Genomic DNA, 26,009 nt, shown 5'->3' with positions numbered 1-26,009 from the left:
CATGCATAAAAAGCAATAAGAATGATTACTGGAGAAGAACACTGATGCTGTGTTTGTTAACATGATGCAAACGTTTCTGCATGACGCTGACTGTGCAAAAGGGCTGAAGAACATTCGTCGATGTGGCTGAGTTACGTAATATTTCCACCATCGAGTCAAAGCCAAGTCTGATGACAAGAAGTATTTAGTATTTGACATAATTACAGGCCGAGTCATTCACACAGCAGAGGTAATAGCCTGTATCACACAGCAACATCTGTTTACCACATCAGTCTCAAAATGACCGAGTGGACGGGCAGAATGAACGCTCACGACATGCAAAGTAAATCTTCACCAGTTTAATCAGTATTCATTTAATTCATAAACCTAAGAGGACAGATGATGAGAACGTTCTGTCGTGTCTTTTAATGCATGATGCACCAGGCAGGGAGCTCCAGATCCCCATTCAGAGATCAGTGTGACAGACGTCTTATCCCGGCTCAGATTCAGTGACACATGGCGTTTCCACAGCGCTTTGGAAGAGGGGAAAGCATCTGCCTGTCCAGCGGGGAAATCTGTCCTGTAGCCAATACTACACATTGCACGCAAAGCCCGGATAAAGCAGGCCCTTCTGTACACCGGCTTAGCCTTAGCTAAGAATAAAAAAAAAAAAAAAATCATTCATTTTTAGTATTAAGTGTGTATGCTTTCTCCCACCAGCGGCTGCAGCTCTACAGAACATGGAGAGGTCAGGATGGACGAGCGTCAAGAGGAAATGAAGACAGGAGGAGAGAGAGGAAGAGGAAGAAATCCCCGTCTATAAATGCAGAGTGAACAGCTTTTAAATGAGAACCCTTTTTCCAGGAACAGATCACTGTCCCTGCACAGTTATTTAAAGGATCTGGTGATCAGTTAAGCCGCGCTCCTTTCTAGGAAACATAACTTGATATTAATATTTCTGATCTCTGGGTAGCAATCATTCATGATGTCCCCCTACTCAACTTGTAATGACATGATACAGAAAACCACTGAAAGCAGCATGTTTGAGGAGCCACAGGTAGTGTGTATGGTTGTTTTTTTTTTGCTCAATGAATGACTGAAGAAAAGGCACCTGGTATCTCCAAACACATACTTTATTATCAAGCAGCTTCTTCGGAACAGATCTCCCTTCACTTCTCTATCAGACTGATTTGAATTTATTTATCTTCTTGAATTTATACAATTCAAAATGGGTTTTTTTCACCTGATTAAACAAGAATGATGTGGACTTAAAACAAACATGTTAAATGTCCCTCAGATACAGGAATGAATCTACATATTTCTTAGTACTTCTCAGATGAACGTGTTTTAATATGGTACATTTATGATCAACACTCCTGAAAACTATCAGACTTTTAAGAAATCTAGTCTTAGTTGTAACCAACAGATGCTGCTTGCGTAAGTGAAACACATGCAGGCAAACTGTTTTGTTTTTTTTGCAATATAAAACATGAAATTCCCCATTATGAGGTGTCAAGGACTTCTACTTTTGTTGCCGTGGTATCAGAACAGGTTTGCAGAGATTTATAAATGCACTCACATTTTCAACATAATTTGTCCTTGCGTGGCTTCCCCAAAGACTCATAGAGCTATTTGAATGGATGAAGTCCATCTTTTTATTTTCTTAATATTTGTATTCCTGGAATAGATTATTTAATGTGGAAAAAAACGGAATGATTTTGTCTTAGTCTTTCGTCAAGTAGCCACTTACCGGACGGATTACATTTGTTTTAAACAGAATGAAACTGTGTTTGAGCGGCTGCAGTTTCAGGATACAAAGGTCTTCTTTGACTTCTCTCCCATTTCTACTTTAAAGCAAATGGTTCACTGTATAAGCCCTGTTGCCAGCCAAAAAATAGAGCAGCAGGACAGAGTGAATCATTCATGGCCAGACGGACGGAAAGTGTGAGGGTGAACCTGTTTTGCCCGGAGCATGGACGGACCTTGACTCAGTCTCTGGCTCTGAGACAGCAAGGGAGCGCCCAAACATGAACATAACCACACTGTGGGCAGCCAAAGTCACAGAGGGAGCTGTGTGCCTCTTATTTGACGCATGTTTGATGAACTGAATTATGTTGCCTTTTTCACCTTCGATTTTTAAACTTTCCTGAAGCACTGCATACAATGTCGAGTCCACCAAGAACGTATGTACAGTAGACGGACTGAAAAGCATTTCCTCAAAGGGAATATTAGAGATCAATATCTTCTCGTTTTTATTTGATCAACATGTTTTTCAAGAAAAACAGAATTTCAGAGTGTTTCGCCCTTTTGTTGCTTTCAGTCTGTTTGAATTTTCTGTTACTGGTCCAAATTCAACCTCTGTGCTGGTGCAAAGACTAAACTCCTCTCTGAGCTGAATGCAGATAGGTAGATACTACACAGAGATTTCTGGAGCCTGCTATCATTTACATGTCTGACATGTTTGATTCTGTCACGGCTCGCTTTCGTTTTCTCCTCATAAACAGTTTTGTTTACGTCAATATTGAACTTCTCAAATTCAGTTTTCGACGTGTAAAGAATATTAAAATGACAGAATAAAAAGATTTTTATGTGATAATGAAAGACTGTAAATCACAGTTTACTTGACTTCTTTATTCACCGGCTTAATCGGCCTGTGAATCCAAACAGATCCCAGTTGCCCCACCCCCTCCCCCTTACTGGTCCAGTCCCTGCTTTGTGTCTGTGTCAGTATCTCCAACACCAGTCGTGCTTTAATTCCCAGCCCTGGTGACAAGGCTAATCTCTCTGGGGAGACAGCGGATTAAGCTGCATCTTGTGCAAAGCTCCGCAAAACTCCAGACTGCCACAACCAGGGATCCCTGTTCACGGTATACACAAGTTCAAACTACAAGGAACAACAGTGTTATCAGCGAGTGAAGGAATTGGAAAAACACCGATAAAGTCCATGTAATAAAAAATCAGTGGTGTAAACCCAGTCTGAACCCTTAACATAGGTCTCTATTAAGGGTGGGAAGTGCAGGGTAACGCATGGTGTGATCATGATATCAAGAGGCTAAAAACCTATCTCAGCCTTTCGTAAGGTTGACTGTACAATTTAACTAACTGTCTATGAACTTAACATCCTTTAATAAAGCTGAGAAAAGAACAAGGGATAATCCAATGTTTGGCCACGTATCACAAGTCATGTTGGAACTTAAACATTAAGCATTTGACGTTTACTTTGAATGAACTTGGAAAAAAACCCCAAACCATTTAGGGTTTAAACTCGTGTGGAAAGTAAGCCTCTGTGTCAGAAATGCTAAAGGGATTTCCCAAAGTCCTCTGGTGGATTTGATTCTAAATGTAATGACATAAAAGAGAGTTCAGACTTGAGTTCGAGTCGAGTTACCTCCTCATACTTCCGCAATCCTAATCACTCTGTACAGCGTCAATAAGATTAGAGTTTGACAAAGAGAGGGCACATAAACAGTGCAATGGAAGACACAGAAGGGCTGGGTGACTGTAACAGATGGTCTGTCCCTCCATACTGAAGTACCTAAACACTAAACCTAAATCCTGACTGACAACTGCTCTTTGACATTGAACTTTTGACTGTGGTGAAGCGTGTCCATCAAAAATGTTTGTCTGAAGGAGACTTAAAGTAGTAATGGATTTAGCACGATACTGTAAGAGTCTGTCAGGTTAAACATTCAAAAAGAGAATAAAATGACATATGTGGGATTAACACATTATTTCATCCTCGACCTTTTATGCTGCATTACCTACAACGCAATTATAGGTCACTTAGGCTCGCTTATGTCCTGTACTCCACAACTCCAGATTTGTGTTGTTCTTCTATATTCTTCGGCCACAACTGATGCAGACATCATTTGAGGCCATTTTTCAGATTTCCTACGACCCAAAAAAAAAAAAAGACTGTGACTTTTATCACATTCTGAATGTTGTAGTACTCCCCAAGCCGCGTAAACAACTCAGAGATTAATTAAGCAGTTGAATAAAATCTCACCGTTTGAGTGTTTTCCACAAACTTTTTAAATTACCATTAAAAAAAAAAAGCTGCTCCATAGAGAAAACGCAATGTTGTGCTCAAATTTTAAATATATTTATGATCACTGGTGATTTGAAATGCTTATCTATTCTTTTCAAAGTTTTTTCCAATGAAAGAAAGAAAGCTTTTTTCTTTTAGACAACAAAACTGTAAAGTATTTTTTTTTCCAGTTCTTTGTGTGTCCGTATTTCTCTTACTTAAACACACAATTGCACTCAAAAAAGCACACAGCCTCAAACATCCGTCCTCATCACCATCAGAATGCTTTGCTCTCACGAGCCTGTTAGCGCGGGTAAGTGGCAGCAAGTCATGCAGGCGGGCAGGCTGTAGTACTGGTGCGGCTGGTTTGACTCCCTTAGGGCCTCTGCCAGCCTGCAGGATTAGCAGATTGTAGTTACACAGTCGTTATACAGCTGGTACTGAATGAACCAGGCTCTGTGTGCCCGGGCTAACTCTCTGAATGACTGACTGATACTCTCTGCTCTTACTACTCATTAAATCCAAAGCAGGTTTGAGGTTAGGTACATTTAAGCTCTGAATTTTAAGAGAAGATGAAGGCTAGAGTAAAGTTCAAGGTTTAGGGTAGAATGGGGATTAAATGTGGGCAAGGATTTAGGCCAGTTAGGTATTTGGAGACCAGGAACAAAAAAATGCTGTCCTAAGGTAAGAATTTTAAGTAAAAAAAACCATTGACATTGCGTTGACTTTGTGATCATGCTACTTTTACATAGATTTACGCCTTGTTAAAAGGTCCAGTTTAGCAAAAATACAGTTGATTTGAAATAAGATTAAATCTTTCACTGTGCAGAAAGTTTGTTGGGGGCTTTCTATGCCCTCTATTCAGTAAGAGGACAGTGGACACAGCCAGGAATCTGAAAGACAGAGAGAAGGGATGCACGCAGGAAAGGAGCTGCAGGCCGGTCCCACACTGGAGCCGCCCACCCTGAAGAACAGAGCTTCCCCTTTACACATAGGGGGCGCTGTTCATCAACCACCACCAGGCCATCGGTGAACCAAGACAATTGCTGGATAATGGTAACTTGGATAGTCTTAAATTCTCCCTCGTCGTGCCTAAAATCTACTGGTTCAACTGAAGCTTTCTTGTGTTAGCATATGCACTTTATTTTTTACAAATGCATCTCATTTAGTGTGAAAGTCTGTAAGTTTAGGATTGGGTTAATGTAAGGGGGAGTTTGGCTTTAAGTTGAAGGTTAGAGCAGGTGTTAACCTATGAACAAGGTTGAGCATGTCAGGATTCATTCAGGGTTGGGGGTTGAAACTTGGATTATTGGGCAGTTTAAGGTCCCAACAAAGCCACTTACACGTGTATGTGTGGATCACTTGATGGGTTAATGTCGCAGTAGAGCATCCAGATGATGACACCAGGAAAGTGCCTGATGTGTGTGACAGTGTTTTTACATTCAACAATGTTTTCCAGTCATCCTCAACTCTGCAGTACAACTACTCAAGTGTTACAAGTTGCCATGACAGTGTGTGTGTGTGTGTGTTGGAGTTTGAGTAGGTGTGGACCTGCTTCTGTCATCCATTAGCATCACTCCAGGTCTCAGGAGGATTCATTCAACAGATGATTAAAAGCAGATTGTTTAATATGTTGCTTAGTGAGTCTCAACAGCTGAAGGAAAAAAACATGCTGCTGCTACAGTCTCACTTTAAAATCTTGGAAAAACGGGTGTGTTCACAGAGGAAAAGAAGACTCTGTACTACAATACGGCTGTTTGACATTTTTGGAACAAGGACTCGATGACATCGCTCAGTGACATCACAGGAAAAATCCCATCGTGGAGAAGATAAGAAATATTTCGGGGTGGACGATGAGAAAGAAAGGGAACAAAACGAGGGTATTTTTTGGCAGCATCTGTACTCAACAGCTTGGCCTATTTATGACTTTGCTCAAAGACCGTCACACAGCGCAGAGAGCAGCAGAGTCTGGCTCGGGTAATGTGATTTAACAGGAAATGTGGTGTGAGCATTGAAATAGGGCGGGATGGAGAGTGGACTGGGGGGGGGGGGGGGGGGGGGGGGAGAGAGAATGGGTGGAGCACAAAAAGAGCTGCGACAACCGCTGGATGCAGATAAACCCCTTCTGAGCCCTGACAGAGGAGGCTAAGACTCCAGCACAACAGAATAAATATCTCTCACCCGGCGGCAGGGCTCAGAGAGATAAGTCGCTATGAAATGTTTAGAGGCAGATTATATTAGCCAGCTCTGGATGAATGAGCGCTCAATCTGGACAGTAATCCGTTCCGGTAAATTAATTAATACTGCACACATACTTGAATGAATACGTACAAGTGTGTGTCACATGCTCTCGTTTTATCAATTTAAGTTCTCAACATCCCACGACATGCTGATGCACAAGTGTTGTCTATGAAAGCTTCTGCTACACACTGATTCATGGCAATGTACTATTTTTACGAGCACTAGCAATCTTTGGCTTGTACCTCCTGTCGTAAGAGTCTAAATATACTGCATCTGGATATGCTTCATCAGCCAAATATGACCGTGCAATCCATCGGAATTCAATTTTGTATGTCGAAAATGGTGCACAAACCCTCCCCCACCCCCCTGCTTGACTAGCTGTTGCAGGGATGAATTTGAAAAAAAAAAAAAAGTAATCCAGTAGAGTTCGCTGCTCAGTCGATCTGTGCACGTGTGTTTGTGTGCACATGTGTGTACATCTGCAGTCATCAGTCTCCCACATGTGTCTGGTAACGTGTGGGTGTGAGGTGGGTTTTTTTTGGTACATTTGTCTGTGTGTGCATGAGGCTGAGAGGGGTTTGAGGGTTCATATACATCTGCAAGTGTGTGCATATACTGTAGGTTTGGCAGTGAGACAGGCTGACTGCAGCACTCTCCGAGGTCATTCCAATGTCAGGCCATCCCCCGGCGGATGTGAGCATCTTGTAAACAGACTCTGGCCACGCCATTCGCCCCTGCATCTCGATATCAATAACTGTCAAGAGATTGTTCTCCAGCTTTGTGGTTATTGTGAAGTGGTGACTGTGAAAAGCAAGAGAACAGTGCCTGTAATAATCAGTCTTCACATGCAGCAAATGGGAAGACTTAACGTTTTTTATTTTGTGTGAAATTTGAAATAGGCATGTTTGACTCTACTCATCAGAATACGACAATAAACTTGATTGATTTGGAATTTTGGCTTGCATTGTTTCTCATCTCATTTATTGATCATTGTGACAATTCTTCTCAGGTCATTCTCAGCAAAAGCAGCTTTTAACTCAAAAGTTGATTTTAGCAGTCTGAGTTTACTAGAACTGCGTAATGTGTAATGTGATATGTTATGTATCAGATTACACAGGGTAATAATGATTTACTGTATCGTGATATATTGCGATATCGTAAATAAATTACCTGTTTGCTAACATTTTAGCAATATAAAGTTAGAAGGAGATAGTATGTGAGTGGTTTATTTACAGTATGTTTGCAAACGCAATATGGTCCAAAAAAGAAAAACCCATCGATGCATGTTTCAGTAAATGTCATATGACTTTGCTGAAGTATAAAATATTCATCCCATCTTCTCACTCAGTGCATGAAAGGCTTGGTTTTTTTTTTTTTTTTGAGCGTGCAGGAAGTGGCACTTTATGACTTTTTTTTTTAAGGCCGTTTATTTTCATGAAAATTTACAACCTTTCTTTAAATTTTCCTAGATTTCAGATTCTTTCTCCAGTCCATGAACACAGTAAGCCATTTGTGGCCGAAATGTGATAATCGAATAATACCGGAAATCCATGGTTTATATCATCACAGAAATTGAATTAACAGTAACTCATTAGTGGACTAAGAACTATCTGTGAACCACATTTCTAACTCAATTATTATTTCTCAAGAAGCCTGAATATCAGATGAAGGCCGGTGAAAACCTTTGGATGCTACAGATGTAACAGACCCAAAAAGAAAACCTACAGTTTATTCTTTTTATGACACAAGCTTGTTGCTGTTTTGCAATAAAGGCTGTGCATTAACAGGTGTGTTATGAGGTGTAAACAGTGGATGCCCACTGGAGACCTGAAGGTCCTACAGCAGCTTTTAGATCAAGAAAACATGAATTCTCTTAGGAACGACCCCGGCAGTCATGGCAACCTTTGCTGACATGCACACAGAGGTTATATATCATCCTGTGCTGCAACATGACCCCAATACACCCATCTATGTGTATGTGCGTGTGTGTGTTTAATGTTTGTGTGTGTGTGTGTGTCCGCAGGAGGAGGCTTGTGAGCAGCAGAGGGTCACTCTCATACCGTTTCTCTTGGTTAAGCCGGCCCTGACCTCAGTCTGAGACTGGACATGCATTAAAGAGAGGCACAATAGAGCTTTTATGGGGCGTGTCACTACGCTTTCACTCACACTTTACAAATCTCCCTGAACAACACGACAGGCTGGCATGCTACTTGCAGAAAACACGTCGCCGCGGTGCCAACTGGCCCAAACCGAAGGCACGAGGTTGAGAGAACCTGAAATAAGCAGCAAAAAACTCAGAAGGAGTTTTTCTACTAATCCCTTGTTCGAACAGAGCAGCGCTTTTGTTCCATGCTGATTTGGAACAAAACAGCATGTGTGCCGTAAGTAGCTGCTAATAAAAACAAGCAATTTTCTTGATTAGGCGACAAGTGCGAAACAATTTAACGCTCGTGATTACATCTGTGTTACAATTGCTGCTGAGTGTTATTCTAAACACTGAAACAGGTTTAACAATGTAACTGAAGATCAGCCTTGTGATTAAACATTACGCGCATGTGTGTGGGTGTTACATGAATGATACATTAAACTTGCTGACGAACAAGTTCTCGAATACCTTCAGTGTGTCTGCTGAGTCGGCAGATCCCACGGTAAGGAGGGAGCAGCAGAGAGAGAGGAGGCTACACTTCAGTGAGCGCTTCCATTAGCCGGTTTAGCTTCTCTGAAATGTATAATTATCATCAGCTCAAGGCCCCTTCATGACACACGGATTAAGTCATATTCGGTTTTGCTTAAACTCTGACCAACATGTGTGAGAGTGAAGTGATCTGCATATTTTTCATAAAAATTAATGACTTGCAAAGCAACAGCTCCAGCTTCAGGTGTTCAGAAAAATATTTGGCAACCTTTAGCGGAAGATAAAATGCATTAAATTAAATAAGGCTAACAAAGAGGCAGTGAAGATTCTGTGTTATCTCTGTGAAAATAACAACATATCAAAACAGAGACAGACGAGAAGGAGTAGCAGATGTTTCTACGGTCAATACCAATGAATTACTCATCTCTTCAAATTACAGGTACAAATATGTGGGTTTGAAGTATGCTTGGAGTTTTATAGTCTCATGACACATTTTTTCCAGCAATATGACTTGATACACAATCAATGTAAAGGTGATAGAATACTTGCACGTGTGCACTGGGTAATGCAAACAAAGGCTAATGCGATGAAAGAAGTTGAAATGTTTACAACTTGAATCAAAGATTTGCACAAAAATGTTGCAAACCTCGACCGACTTGAGAGTCCACCGTGTCAGAATGGAGAATAAAGGTATGTTCATCATTGGTGGCCTTTAGAAGTCCAATGCTTTGACATCTTAACTGTATAACCGTATAATGAAATCATGATGATTTTGACCTATTTGGAGTCTGATAATTAATGTCTCTGCTGGTTTTCAGTCACACGCTACACCGCTCAGTTGCCTTGAGAACAATCGTAAAGACAGGAAATCTTCTCACAGTTAATGACCCATCGCCAGGCTGAGCTGTCCATCTCTAGCTGTCATGTTAATGGATGGCTTGAGAGAGGTATATCGACAAACCTGACCTGAAAAAAGGATGGACGAGATGCTTGGGGCCTGGACACATGGGATTGGATACAGTTGAATTTTAAGTATTACAGCAACAATGTTCTGTCCTTGAGAAAATTTACAGGTCAATTGAAAAGCAGGAGGGAGAAAAAACAAAAGTTTCTCAAACTGGTGTACTGGCCATTTTACTTTGTGTTGTTCAGCTACTTAGCCTGTGAAGCTAATTTGCTTAACATTCGTCTCATTTTAAACTTACCATGATGTGAATTTGGGTCTGAAATTCTAAAGTAGGAGAAGTAAAGCAATTATATGCTATATTTTCTGAAGTAAATACACAAAATGTATTTGAAGGACGAACTGCGTCCTTGAACACTGTCTGGAGCTAAAAATCTACCAGGAGAGTTAAGGTTTCGCTGTTGGGGACGCACCACCATAACTTCTCGCTTAGCATCTTATCTTCAAACTGTTTTACAGGGACCAAATTTTCCTCTGAGGACAGTTTGTGTTATAAACCACAATATCTGAGCCGCTTTGAAAAAAAAAAGTTTGAACCGTACAGAACACATAATCAAGTGTCCCATGTATTTCTAAATCAAACAAACTTTTGGAGAAGAAGCAGCCATGCTGAACAGTGAGCCGCCGGATTTAGTCCTCTCACTGATGTGGAGGGTTGACAAGTGCTGGCAACCTCCACCCGTGGCTCTGTGTGCGGGCTGATGGTGGATTCTATCAGGGGACAGGTCCCAGACTGCTGGAGGCCAGGAGGGGGAAGTGGTGATGGATTTTTTTGTCCTCAATGGGACATGAAGAGACAATCAGGCTGGATGACCAATGTCTGTGATTAAGTGCATTTTGAACAGACGTCTACCCCTGAGACAAAAAGCAACTCATAATATTTTTCTAATTGTGTTTTTTTTGTATTTAGCTGATGAGATTTCCATTATCATTAAAGCATAATTTATCAGACACAAAAAATCTGATCACATTGACGTGTTAATATTCATATGCACTAAATACACTCTTAAACAAGATGTGTCTACAGAATACTGTGCCCTTTAAAGAGATTTTTTCTAATCTATGTGGATAAAATTGACTTATTTCTTCTCATTTAAAAAATTTGACATTAAAAAAATGTTAAAAATAATAGTAGTGAATAAGTAATTTCCCTTGGATGTACTGTCATTATTATCAGGATAGAATCACATCTGGAAATAGCAGAAGCTGCAAAGAGTTATGGTTACTTTTTTTCAAATGTGTTTTTATGAAAAACAACTGATACGTCTTTCAGGTCTATGTAGAGATGTAGAGTTTTATAGCCGGATAGTGATTAGCATAGCTTAGCATAAAAGCTGAAAATGGCTGTAAACAGCTCGCCTGATTATATCAAAAGTCTAAGCGATGAGGTTGCAAAGAAAGCAGCAGGGACAATGCTCGAAGGTGCTGCAGAATCTGTCATATAAGTTGTTCTTTCAGAAATATTTGTACAAGAGCTATTAATGTGAAAAAATAAAAGGCCGAGAAAGACTGACTAGGTATTACTTTGTGTAAAGTTTAGCTAACAGGTAACTAGCAGCAGAAGAACATTTTTTAAGCAAATACACAAGAGTGGTATTGATCTTTGTATTGAACTCTCAGTAAGAAAGCGAATTAGCTAATTGTCAACAGAGGCTGATCAATGTTTAGGTCAGAATATCACAAACACACTGTCTCTTTACTGCATTGTCCTGGTTTGTAGAGTCCTGTCTCTCCTGCCTATTAAAATTATCAAACAACAAAGCCACAAGAACAAAGTGGGAAAAAAAGGCTCATGATTAAAGAAGGATAAAATGGAACTCTTTAAGTAATAAAATACTAAAGAGTAAGCCATTTCCCGCTCGACCTTGATCACATAGCCTTTGGTAAAGCTGTGTGACGAAGTGAGCAGGTCCCAGGTGGGAATGTGTGTCAGAGCTGTAGCTCGATTTTAAAGGATGCAGTGTTAGCAAAACCTTCCTGAGGGAGACACAGGTGACAGAAAGAGACCAATGTATCTGAAAGGCATTCACTCGCACTGCTCTGTCTGGAGGTCATCGATACCTTAAAAGCCTGCACTCTCAAAGACTGTTCATACCCGGGACTCTAAATGGAGGCCATAAAGAGACAAATCCAATGTGTCACAAGAGTCGTCCTGTTTGTGGAGCACTGCTAACAGCTATAAATGACAGAGAGGCCCAGACAGGCCAGGAGGAGGGAAGAGCTGCCATGTCATCTGCCTGCAAACTCATCGGCAGGACCCGCCGAGTATTCTGGGACGGCGGACTGGCAGCGGGCCAGCAGTAGTGTGTAATGTGCAGAGATAGAGAAAGAGAGAGCCATGTGGAGTCATGTCATCATGATATAGAGAGGAAACGGATACGATCAGTGACTAGAGCCCCTCCAGGCAAAATAATGCTGATGAATCACAAGTGGAAAGAGATACTACCGTTTCCCATGCTGTTCCTGCCAAAACAAAAGTCACCGGCTCAGACCTGAAAGACAAGAGATCAACTCTTTTCTTCATGTTACCTGTCTCAACCAGTTGAGGTAGATGAGGTGAACAAATGCTGTTTCAAAAGAGACTTCAAGGATTAAGATGATGTTCTTTTCTTTCATTTAGAAGACACGTTTGTCCAAGGAAACAAACAATCTCTCTTTACTTAGAATAGAATAGAATAGATGTGAGCATGACGTAGCATGTTAGCATTAACTTTATGCTATTAAAGTAGCTTAGGAAGGGGATCAACTTCACATAATATTCACAGTGTAGGACTACTGACTTTTTAGCTAGCTTATAGTTTTGCTCGAGGACCATAACGTACGTGCATTCTTCCCTCTAAAAACTGTACACTGTTGTCAATTCCTGACAGCATGTGGTCTTCTATGATTCACCTTCAGACATATAACAAGCAGCTGTTATTATGCACTGGTACCAGTAGACAACATATTGATAGTAAATCACTGCTTCAGAATTACAAAGTTCAGACAATTAAATCCACTGGATCAAATCTCATCCCAGTGTAACAGTGGAAAACACAACAAGCTCATTTAGCCTCCACTTTATCAGATTGTTTCAGTAAACAGCCTCCCCAAGATGGCTGCCAGGCTTTAATTAAGCTTTTATCAGCAGCTTATTAGCCTACAGTTTATCATGTAGCTAGGGACTGCAGACATTTCTCATCTACAATTCAGGATTAGCATTTCTTTTAAAGAGTCTCAGGACTTTATTCCATGATATTTACAGTAGTGTGTGAATATGGTAATATAGCACAGGCAAAGTAAACAGCCATTGCTGTAAAATGATAAATGTCTGTCTGTCTATCTGGAACCAGCCTGTCCTGCTCTCCCTCTGGGCTGCAGCCATATTTATGCTGCTCACTAATGGGAAGTAGACAACAGAGCACTATTGTCCTTTTGACAGGAGTTTGGACGGGCTAGAGGAGGGTGCAGGGTGGGGGACGAGGGTTAATAAGAAGAGGGGGGTATGAGTGGCCCGTCGGTGCTATCCAGCTGGCTGCTAATGAGGTCGTACACACCCCCCGCCACCCGGCACTTCACTGTCCCCTTGTGTGTGTCAAAGGGTTCACAATAGATTGGTAATAAGAGGTTTTTGCGTCTGCACACATGCCGTCTTTGTGAACGGGGGGCAGCAAAGGAGGAAAGTGAGTTTTAAAATACAGTGTCCAGAGTCCAGAGTCCCCTCAGAGTGTAGTAAAAGATAACGAACTCTGCGGTCAGGTGGCAGCAGAGGCCCACAGTAATCTGGAGGGTCGTTTCACGGACTCATTATCAGGCCAGATGGAGGTTCATGTCGTAGGTTTGTCCTTAAGTGTGTGATATTGACCACCTACAGTAAGGAGGAGTTTTAAGTGTTCCTGGAGCTTTGGAGAGGCTGAGGTGGAGGTATATCTTTACTCATATTTCTAGAGGAGAATCTTTAGGCATGAAGCCATGGTTGAACCTCCTGCTGTAAAGCGATACAAATATAAACAGGAGAGCAAGGAGCAAAAAGACGGTAGAGATACTCTTAGGATAATCCAACTCAACTGTTGACTTAATAAATGGATTAAACCACTAATTGAATTCTGCTATTTGAATTGATGTTTCTCTAAATTTTGATTCATAGATAATAAAATAACACCCTTTTTTATTTGCTGTTTTCTCCCTATATTGATAATCCACTGAACACATTTAAAAGCCACATCTCAAAATGAAATACCCCTTTGTGTTCCAATTAGTGTGAAATAGGTGGTTTACTATGTAGGGATAAATCTATAAACAACTATGTACAATCCTTCATATGTCAGTATCATAAGTAAGCTTTATTTGACAGCTCTCTGACATTAATTATGAGTCATGGTGGGGATTACACAAATCCTGTAAGAAGAAGATACACAGGAGTTCTTTATTATTGAAAAATGGGACACATCTCATGTCTACAAATCCTAGTTTAAATATCAGTCTCAGGCTGTGTTACACATCTTCACACTGCAGAACATGCAGCATTTCAAATTGAGGAGCTCAGATGAAGCGCTACATCGAAATCTCCAATGTGGTCCACGAATGGTCTCTCAAGATGGGAGGCTCGAGAAACAAGAAAGAATTCCTTTTTTAGAAGAAGAAGCTTTTGAGTTGAAGAGGAGGACGATGGATGAAGTTCATGACGATGTCACAGCTTCTGATGAAGTCGTCCTTGAGAGTGCATCAAGCTGTGTGGGCAGCTCTCTGTCTTAATCGCTGAAGTCATCATTTAATCATGACTGCATGCAACACACAACCCCAGAGAGCTGGGAGTGCCAGCATCCGTCTGCCTCGCCACTCTTTCACTTCTTCTCATCTTCTGTAACGAGCACACTTCACTTCAAACCAATCTATAGGCTTTCAGGATGTTCAAATACATGAAACGCTAAGGGGCTTTTCCCCCCTCGTGTAGCTTCCTCTTCTTATATTGCCTTAAATAGAGAACTTTGAACGTGATAACAGACTAAAAAGAAAACTGCAGGATGGACCAAAATACTGCTCTGTCACTGTACATGGAGCTTACAGTGTGTGATCATAGACAGTGAAAAAGAAATCAACTGATGTTGAAAATAACAACGTCTCAAAGATTAAGCCATGCATCTTTAAATGTTTACTGGCCCACTTTAAAACTATATTTCATTGACATTCATTGGATATTTATGACAGGGAATTTTCTTTGGAGCAAACAGAACAGAAGTGATTCCAAAAACGATCCTCAGCTGTATAACTCAGATCAATACAAACATCTTCACTTTCTGCAAACCTTCAGCGAGGCCAAAACCAGTTTTGTTGAGGGCTGTATTTCACTCAAGGCTACGTCCCCCGTCATACTATTGGGTGCTTTGTTGTTCTGACGGCCTGTCTGTTCTCTTTGTTTGGAGGAGAGGTGAGAAACACAATGACTCAGACTGACTTGGAGCCTGCCATGCTGCTGTCAGCCTCCCTAAATATAACTGCTAAACCTATTGGTTACAGTGCAGAAGGGAAGCGCACAAAGAACCAACCTTGGATAGGCACTGTGTGTGCTCTGCTGTTTTCAGATGTAGGCTAAGCTGAGCAGCAGTGTGCTGTGGGATGATGAGACGATGTTGTTTAGCCCTGCTCGGAGCACTGCAGGAGTATTTTGGTCCATTCGTCTTTCGGTTGGTCGACTTCCCTGGTTTACATTGAAACCTCTCCATCTATTGCCATACGGTTTGTGAATCTTAAAATGCCTTTGAAAACTGTCAAACATTTTCTTTGGAGGTCAGTATTTGTTAAGAAATGCCCCGCTAACTATTGCCATGACATTTGGCAGACGCATTCTTCTTGCCGGCTCAGGTCTTCATCTAACATCACAACCTGTCTAAAAAATAAACATTTTCTGAGATAGTACCTGGAATCCCAAAGACATTTCCATCAGTTTACGTTAAGTGATAATCTCGAAACTAGCAGTGGGGAAAATATCAATGCAGGTCTATATTGTCATCCTGACTGCTGTGATGCAATTATTGAGTCCCACGCTGCCAAATTTAGATATTTTAATTGTTTAAGACATTCAGAGTTTTAGTCTTGACTCACAGCCTCACTAGTCTACAGTCTGATGACCAGAGAAGAAGATGACAAAGACATAAGAAAAAAGGAGAAGATGAAGACATATTGAAAATGTCACACAACAGTGAAAATAAGTTAAGGACAGAATATGGAGGAGAGAGAAGGATGCAGCAAAGGGCCTCTGTTTATTGCGCGCGTGAAATAACTGCCTTTATTTAGATAGCACAGTTGGTAGAGTGAGAAATAGAGAGTAGGGAATCTTGTGTGAGAGACCAGTCACAGGTTGGACTTGAACTTGGATTTGGTGATGCGGGCAACACAAGTTTATACGTCGGAGGTTGGTAAATTCAATACGTTTTGGACATTTAAAAAAAGTCACTATACAGCGTATTGTAGAACGTCACAGTATTTCTACGCGTTCAACACAAGTATCCTGACTGTTCTTCAACAAAGAGTCAAACTGTTGATTTCCAGCTTGAGACTTTAACTAGTGCTTTAAATAAAAAATAAATGATAAATACGATTTGAGACCAAAAATTTCTGCAGATTATGTTTGAGATTATTACTAATGAGTTGCTTTTAAATTGTCCCTTGATGTGTCTGCAGACACGTTTAGATTCGCTGCCACAGTGAATGCTTCAGGATGTTTACAGATGACGAAGCAGCAGCTTTGATACTTGAGTAAATGATAACACTTGTTCATATACGAAGGAGGAATTTCATTTTTGAAGGGCTTTCTAAACTTCAAAGGGCTGCACCAGAATTAAAACACATCACTCCAGGGGTTCATGCAGAATTGATGATTTCCTCCTTTACTTTCCGTCAGTGATAGTTTGTCTTCAGGGAAGCAGTGTCGTTGCTTCAAACGCGAAGCGACAAGACACGGCGTAAAGATTTTTTTAATCGTCACTGAATTTGACAGAAACGTGCTTCATACTGTCATCGGTTTCTAACTTTTTTCTTTACAACACTGGTGTGATCTTTTAAGAAATTCCTTTAAAGGGTCTCTCCCTGAATAACCGCCTTATTTGACATGTAAAAAAAAGGCCTCTCGTTTCCATTATGTAAATGAGCAAATAGAGCCAACTGCACAGCCGCTGTGTGTCGATAAGCTTTGTACAGACGCGTGTCACTGCAGCAGATTTCCACTTACAGCAGGGTCCCTGCGCTTCTCCTCGCCTCACGCCTGCTCTCCTTCCCATTGGTGGAGTCAGACACCAGATATTAACTAGGTCAATGAGATTCCTTCACACTCCTCCGACAGCGAGCCACAGCAGAGGAGAGATATGAAGTCGTGAGTCGTGAGAGGCAGAGATGAGAAGAAGAGAACAGAAGCTTCTTCAAAACCGGCGGCGGAGATGTTGAGAAGCAGAAGTGAGAGAGGAGCGGTGGGTGTCTGCTCCGACATGAAACAAACAATGTCTGCAGTGCATCCCACTCAGACGCTGTTGACATATTGAGAGTTCAGGCATTCCCTTTTTGTACCTTTGTAGTGAAACACAGCGACAAAAGACGCCGGAGTTGGAAAGTTCTGAGAGACGCCCTCGATTTCTATTTCAACACGAGTTAATAAATGCATGTAGTTCAAATATTCATCTGAGGAAAACAGAGCAGCTTGATATTTGAAATGATGAGAGGATTGCTGCCTCTCTCTCTAGAGCTTCTCTCAGGTGAATTTGGTTACCTTTGGAAAGATCCGAGCCAGTCGTTCCTTTGCTTTATCCCATCCGAATGACGCAGTATGCCAAGAAGATGTAAGGTTTCACTCTATACACCAAGATCTGAAGAGTATCTATTTTTCCAAGTCCTTAGACAATTGATTAGCTTTACCAGGAACCAATCCAATGATTGATAAGATTTTTACTCTATTCCTGCCTACAGTACACTGAAAACAGATGTGTGCCTCCTATACACAAAATGGATTAAATCTACTTTTCACATGGTTTCCAGAAACTGAGTCCTACTTATTTAAGGATTTCCACCTTAAAATGTCGTTAGATATATTTATTTATTTATTTATTACCAGTCGCAAACTGTATTATTCATCATTAAGACTGAAATTACACCTGCTTCAAAGAAATGCTTACCCTTGTATAATCTTATTGTGGGGTTTGTTTTCAGATTATTACACTCCGACACTTCCACTGTAGAAGAGTCTCTCTGACACGTGTTATTAAATATGCCTGTCTTGGCTTCTCATTGTGTTCTGTCCTCATGAGATCTGACGTCGAAGTCGATCTGTTCGTCTACTGAGGAAATGTGACATGAGACATAACCGGTTCTCTGAGCAGGAAAAGGCACAACACAAAGCATCATCATTGTGCCGTAATGAAAGATGAACTTATCACGGCGCACAGAGAACACCTCATAAATCACCTGCTGCTGCTGCTGCGTGCGTTATGCACGTTGATATTTCACTCGTTCCATTTCATTACACGTATCAGTGGGTCTTTCTTCAAATGACAGAGGAGGGAGAAATCTCTCAACCCGATGGCTGTACGCCTTCGCACTGACCACACAGAAGCAGCGGCGGCCATTTACTCCTCGGGCTGATACTGTAGCAAACAGAGGGTCCTGTCAAACAACCAGCCCAGCTCAACTGTTTAATACCGGCTGTGTGAGGTGTGTGGTCATATCGCAAGCAAACCGGGTCTATAGCCGCCTGATTCCAGCCTCTCTGTCTCTTTGTCTCTGTTTGTCTCCCTCTCCCCTCCCCGTCCGAGTCAGCTGAAACATGCCAGGATGTTTTATAACGGGCTTTCTTGTTGGATTAAATCATGCAGGGGTGCCAATCTCTGGGCCAGAGTCACACTGTGTAGCCTCTGATATCAGAAAACGGGCACAGAGGCAGGAGGACATGGACTTTAACATGACACAGGCGACCAAACCGAAAGAGCCAGTTCAGTTTTACGGCTGCAGTGAGAATGTTAGAGCGCCAACGTATGTGAAGAGGCTCGGTGTGTTTGCAAAAGTCACATTGCCACATGGTGTCGGTGCTAAAACAACTGCAGTTAGATCATTTGGGGGGGGGAAAAATGAAAGAAGACAACGTCTGCTGCCCGAAGAAAACTTGAGAAACTTCAAAGAAGTCTTGTGTTCTTTCTTCTGTTCTACGTTTCACCTGCATCACATTTTCCAAAGTCAAAGTAACACAGAACGACAAAGGAACAACCTTCAGGTCCAGTTAAACTACATTCCTATCAGATAAATGTGCTCCTCCTCTTCTCTCTTTCATCTGCCACTGAGATTTATATCTGCGACTGAGCAACGTCAAGAGAAGAGGACAGATTCTCTTAGATTCAATTATTCTAATTCATCCCTGACTAATTATTTGTAAATGCTCTTATCACCCCCTGATATCAACTATATGACGAATAAGAAGAGGCAACCTTCTGTGCTCTATGATTTCACAGGAATTACAGACTTTCATAATAAGTACATGGTGATTGTGGTCGGGAGAAATCTGGGACAAGCACACTGTGGATTGCATGCAACAGAAATGGAAATTGTGGGGTGCTGCATTATAAACGCATGCCTCTGGTAAACGGGGTGGGGGGGGGGGGTACATCACGTCATGTGATGTCGAAGTGCAGATCCAAAGACTGCTTGTGTTTTTCTGGGACAAACCTCAGGGGGAACGCATAAAAATCTGCAATTATTTGGAGCAGCCTGTATCTCAGCCTCGCTCTCTCCCTCTCCCCCCCCCCCCCCTCTCTCTCTCTCCATCTCTCTCTCTCTCTCCTGCTTGCCTATTTTTTTGTTGTTATTGAAGCTGTGTAGCGAATCTATGACACTCTGTGGTCTCATGTGCCGCAATACTGCAACTGTGGAAAAGGATGAGGAGCCACTACGCTGCACATTTTAAAAGACTCACATCAATTCTGTTTTTAGTCCTTCAGTCGGTTCATAGTGTCAAGCTGGGAAAGTTAGAGCTTGTATATGCAGAATAAGCACATCTCATCCGGAGCAGATGTGGAGTTTTGTCTTGTTTTAAGCACGTGCAGCTCGTTCTGCTGCTGATATGTATCATATTGTGAGTAAGCTTCGTGATTCGCACCCCTAGTAACTGAGGACAAACAGGCAATCAAAGCAGCAGCACACATGACAGCATGAAAAGAGAAACAGTGTCATCCAGTTGTGGAGAAGTCAGCTACATGTCTGTGGTGACTGGTGTGGTATTAGCCTACTTTCTCTCTGCTGCCAGGCGGGAAGTTACCGGCTCTTGTCAGGATCGATTAGTCTAAGCAGCTGAACCTCAGCAGCCCTGAGAACAGCCTCTGCTCATCTTATTACCTGTGAGAGGAACCTCACCTCCAAGCTATCAAAGCAAAAACTCTCCCCGCTGAGCAGCAAAGAGAGAAGCAGAAAAAAATAGTGGAATTCTTCACCCTAAGTGATTAAAATAAAGCTGTGAATACAACTTGGAACAATAAAAATGTTAATGTAATTTTCAACCTAGCTGAAAAACAATATGGTCTGTATACATGTCTGTTGAACATGTATAGATCACAGTAACGTTTAAACTCTAGGTTGCTGAAAAATGATGGAGGAGATTCTTAAATATTAACTAATGTTGAAAATCTTTTCATTTGTAGTTTGTAAAAATTGTAAACTTTGGATTCTGAGGTACAAAAGCCATAGATATATTTCATAAGAGAAACTGAAACAGAAGTACAATGTCTTCTAAAAATAACAATACATGACATGCTGAGGTAACACATGCGCTGAGCCAAGAATCATCAACAACAACAACAACAACAACAACAGATGACTCTTTACACGGCTGAAAGAGAGGACTTTAAAAGTTCTACTGTTGACTCTCTGTGTTCAAAAACTGTTTGTGGGCTGCGAAGCCGAGCAAAAGGAAAAATCTCTGAGGAGAAGAAGTAGTGGAAATTCTCTCGAGAAAGTTGTGTGAAACTTTTTTTTGGTTTTAGTTTAAACTTCTAACCACACTGAAGCTCACACACAATAACTGAGTAGCTTCCAAGTGTAGATGCTTCCTACCCATCTTTTTTTTGTTGTAACTAATGCATATTAAAGTGGTGTGTGCGTCATTGTGCAGAGCCCTTATTCTGAAAAGGCTGTGTCACTCGAAGAGATTGATGACATTTCACTGCAGTAACCGAGCTGATCAGGCAGACGATGATTCTGTTTACATTCAGGTAAAGGCTGACGGCCTCAGTGGCACTGATCGCCTGATAGGCTGAAGAGCAGTGGAGCCACCACCATCTCTTTTTTTTTTTTTTTTTTTTTTTTAAATCACAACCTCGACTTGTCATCGATGCTCACAATCCGTGTCATAATTCATTAACCACTCCCAAACAAAGCCTTTAGTTATTGACAGTCACAGCTTTATGCACATGAAAGAAAATGTCATTCCATGACCTGCAGCCAACTCGCATCAAACAGCATCATTATCCCCTCACCTCTTTAGTCCTCTCCAGCTCGTTGTGCAGAGCCTGTTTGGAGACCTCCACCTCGATGATTTTCTGTCTGAGCAGCTCGTTTTCGTCGTCGGCTCTGCTGCGTTTGTCCTCCACGATCTCCAGCTCGTTGTGCAAACGCACCGACACGTCTTTGGCAACCTGAGACACGGGGATGTAGGTTTAAGAACAAACATGTTCACAGCTCAAACTCAAACACACACAGCCTCATGTTTTTGGTTTTGGACTAAAAAAACACAAGAAATGTAAAGAGGTCCCTTTTGTGTTTTAATGGAGAATTTTCCCTCAATTTCAATGATTGTTTGTTACAACAGAATTAAATCATATCTGCACTTTATTTCTAAAATCCATTTTCCAGATGAACTTATTGCAAATAAAAAGTTTTAACAGTTATGGTGGAGCCTGAAAAGGAGCTGTTGATCAGCACACTAAGAAACGTGTAACCCAATAAAAAATCGTTTTTATATTGGGCTGGGATCAGCTAAGAGCTTTAACAGTTTTTACATTATGTTTTACAGCTCTACAAAGTTTTAGTGTTATGATTCTGAGGGATTATAAACCAAATAAAAGTACAAAGTAGTTGGTGGTGATAGCTGATCAAACTTTATACAAACACACAAACCTTCAAGTCCTGCTCCAGACTCCGGAGCAGCTCTCCGTCCACATGTCCGGTCTGCGCGACCCGCAGGCTCTTCTGCTCAGCCTTTCGCAGGCGGTACTGCAGGATGCGGCAGTTCTTGTTGGAGCGGTCTAACTCCCTCCGCAGCTCCTGCAGCTGGTAGACCTCCTCCTCCAGGTAGCTGTCCCGCATCTCCTCCATCTCCGCCCGCAGCTCGTCAACTTCATCCTGAGAGACGCAAGAGGAATCTAGAGTTGTAAACTTCCAAACCATTAAACGCAAGATTATACTGATATACCAGGTTTGGGAGCCCATTTTTGTTATTGTTTTTTTTAATTGATTTTGGCGTGTTGCCTTTTTGTAGATAGGACTGTGGATAGAGTAGGAAATCAGAACGAGAGAGGGGAATGACATACCGGGCATACATTGTGCAAACAGATCCACTTCTATTATTTTAAGAGATCAACTACTTAATACTTAAAAAAAAGACATTGTAAAGTAAAGTAATGTTGTAATTCTCATTCTTAATTTAAGCCAAAATGTTTTCATTCCAGCTTGTTTCATATCAACATAGTCCAAACTCATCCGCTCCAGCAGAGTGAGGATGTGCTGATTTTATTTCATGGCAGTCTGCCCAACAGATTTGAGTACTTCCTCTCCACAAACAGACACTTTGACTTGAGGTAAGTTTGGAAGAAAGGTCAGAGGGTCAAAACAATATCCTCAAGTCCAATCTCCTGTAAAGACATCCAGATGTTAGTTTGAAGTTGTCATGTTGAAAATGGTTTGTCAGAAGAGTCTGACCTAAGAGTGGCATTAAATGATTTTTTTATATTTCACTGCTGGATCTACTGATGTAATGACTATAGGTATCTGATAAGCTGTCATTGTGTTATATGTAGGACGTGTTCATTCGTGTGTTTTCTTTTTGTTTGGTGCCATTTTTAGGCTTTATGGACAGCAGGGGTGGCATAAAATAAACTTTTTTATTTTTTTGTCACTTCTTCTTGACTCCTCACAATGGCACATCTCCTTCATGAATGATGGTAAAACAGGAGCAGATGAAGTCTGGTAAACGGTAAACTCAAGGTCATCCTCAGATGCCAAATACATGAATGAACATCTTGCAACATATACATTTCTGCAGAGTCCCTGTCTTGTGATACTATTCTTATCCTGGACGACATATAACGTATTATATCATACATTGTTTCGTACTGTCATTAAGCCTGATATTACCACCCCTAATAAGCCGTTACTTAAGGGGTCTTCTGTGTCTTAGCCATTCTGCCACCTGGAGACAATAAACATATGTCTTACCTTGATGAAGCAAAAACAGAAAATAGCCAACAAAGACCTTACCCTACCCGTGAAATAATGATTATGAATTCCTTTTTTTTCCCAACAATAATTAACACTTTTTCACTACCAACACAGGTACTGTGTAGGGTGCTTTAGAAGGAGTGAGGCATTCAGCTTTTATAAAAAGAGATGCAATATAATGCACCTTTGTAGATCATGCTAATACTTTATCAGCTCCACTAAAGTAAACACTCTGAGAGCTGATGATGTAAGAGCACTAACTGGCTCTAAGCAGCTCACGTGTTCATATTACCCATCTCCTAGGTGGAACACCTTGGCCTTAAGTCTAGTACAGGGTGAAAGAAATAAGTGACCCTTTAGTAAGATAGGTTGCCCAGTGATGTCAGAGTATCTGATGTCTGATGAACCAGTTAGCTTGTTTTTCCTCATGGGACAGATATTCAAAGTTATTTTGACTGGCACCTGGTGAAAAGTCAACTGGGTGTGGATGGAGGTGTGCGTCAATTCATTAAAACTACATCTATCCTCGTTTGGGAAAGCAGAGAGCCCATTGAACACATAGTTATGTGAGGAGGACCCTGGAGGGAGAAGCTAATGACCTCGCGCAGGGTCGAACCAATCGATGGTCAGGTTAAAAGCTCAGCCACAGGCAGAATGGCATTCTGGGAGAGTGTGTACACAGAGTCCTCCCAGGAAGTACTTAGTCGTATTTAACCGTCTCTTGGAGGGTCTTAAGCATGGAAATCCTTACTAAGCATCTACTGTAACTGTATTATTTATATTCTTTGCTCTTGAACTCTAATACCTTCCACGTAAAGGAGGCACTGAAACTTAAGACAGTATTTTTAATCATCGATGGTCTCTATTAGTTTAAGAATCTTATAAGGTATTTCGTGTAAAAAAAATAGCTCATCAAAGTTTGTGTGCTATGTAATATTATATATTACACTATACATTGTCTGCTTTCCAAAAACTTAAAAAAAAAGAAGTTGTCTTCATCAGTTTGTGTTAACCAACTAAAGGTTGATCACTCAAAATATGACCATTTTTCAAAGACTTTTTTCATTAGTGAAGCCTGACTCAGTAGATCATGTCTGAAATAAAAATGTCTGAAACTATAAATTACTGAGCAAAGTTCAGGCAAAATTAAGTAAGCTAAAGACAACAGTTAAAAAATATTATGAATGAAACACGATGATACATTTCTTTCTAGACTGAGAGAAAACCTTAGTCATTAGACATTTTGATATTTTGCTCTAAAGCTTTGGATCCAGCTCATCAAATACATGATATTAGGCAGTTATTGTTCATTTTATGATAGTTATCAAAAAAAAAAATTGCAAACGTCACCATGGACACTGTGAAATTACACATTTAGCATTTTTATGACCATTTACAAACGAAGCACAGAAGCACCTCAAGTAAACTAAAATGAGAAGGGCACCCTGAGGTTACAGAGCTCTGCAAAGGCCGCCTTGTTCGTCAGTCCAAACTGCTGTTATATATAAACTGGTGGTACAATGTGGTCAGTATTATTACTCATTTGTAAGTCACATTCTCATCTGCTCCAAAGTGTAGTACTTCTCACTTCTCACCCTGTTCCATCTTCCCACTGTTTCGTGTAAACCAGGCCAGTAGTGTTTGTCTTTAATCCCGCTGACAAACAAACCAATGCTTGTGAGTCAGCTCTGCTTGAAATCAGACAATATGCAATACAAATATGTGATTTGCTGATTGATCTAAATTAATCATCTTCAGATCTGCTCCAATATTAAATAGGTTATTCTAAGACCACAGCATCACACTGCTATTGAGTTTTATAAAAAATAATCCGGCTTGTTATGTTTACATAATCTGGGAGACAGACAAACAACACTGGATGTTTGTGAGTCAGATGTGAACTCAACGCTTGTTCGTATGTTGGATAAGATATTATTTACAAAGGTGTTTACTCTGGTACAATCTTAATATGATGTATCTGGCTTAACGTTACATTGGTTCCTTCTTGTTAACCCTTTTTCATGTTTCATGAAATCAGGGCCAGTATATTTTCAATGATCATGCTGAAACACAGAAGAAGAAAAGACACCAAAAACACAATCTCCTTAGAAGAGATCAAACCATCAAGCTAGCAAGAAAAGTGATAAACATGTTTGGTTTTTTTTCTGTAACAACAGAGGTGTGAGTGATGGGGACTCCCTGACATTTTGGAGCATGGTGGATGGGGGGAGGTGGAGGAGTTTTGCCTCAGAGTCCCAGCTGTCAGACTGACAGCCAGGCGGGAGGGTGTTTGAACCCAACACACATGGGACATCTGACTGTTATCAAGTCCTGTGGGATAAAGCCATTACAGCCAGAGCCAGTAAAGCTGATTAACTCTCTTGTGTTTCTGCCGCTCCAGAAGAGAGGGGGAGAGGGAGAGAGAGAGAGAGAGAGAGGGGAGGGGGATCAAATTGGGAATAACACAGGGTAACATGCAAATAAACCTGTCTCTCATCTACAAAAGACAAGTAACCTGCATGATTGTTTGCCGCATTATCTGTTTGCCTGCCTCCTCCCCCCAACTTATGGGGATAGCCTACTTAAAGAAGGGGGATGGGGATCCTTTATGAAACCAAATTCAAGCAGGACCTACATGCAGAAGTTAAAAAAAAAAAACATGTAAAAAGATTCAAGTCTGCTATACTGTTAGTGTGATCTCTTTACATTTTAACATGGTT

At 41.0% G+C, this 26,009-nt stretch overlaps 1 protein-coding gene across 4 annotated transcripts in view; it reads right to left on the bottom strand.

Moving 5' to 3' along the window:
* mtcl1 (microtubule crosslinking factor 1) overlaps positions 1-26,009 on the bottom strand; it is a 57,301-nt gene that overhangs the window by 28,997 nt on the left and 2,295 nt on the right. For all 4 annotated transcript variants that reach the window (XR_013779576.1, XM_079348729.1, XM_079348731.1 and 1 more), the window contains exons 2-3: positions 21,970-22,194; positions 21,330-21,488 (exon numbers count right to left, since the gene is read on the bottom strand). Coding sequence is in view for 3 of the 4 variants with exons in the window: in XM_079348729.1 (XP_079204855.1) it covers positions 21,330-21,488; positions 21,970-22,194 (384 nt within the window). In the remaining variant the exon portion in view is untranslated. The remainder of the gene's footprint in view (positions 1-21,329; positions 21,489-21,969; positions 22,195-26,009) is intronic.

The sequence above is a fragment of the Symphodus melops genome (assembly GCF_947650265.1).
Source record: "Symphodus melops genome assembly, chromosome: 7".
Classification (NCBI taxonomy): Eukaryota; Metazoa; Chordata; class Actinopteri; order Labriformes; family Labridae; genus Symphodus; species Symphodus melops.
The sequence above is the reverse complement of the archived record's forward strand: the minus strand, read 5'-3'. Positions and strand labels throughout refer to the sequence as shown.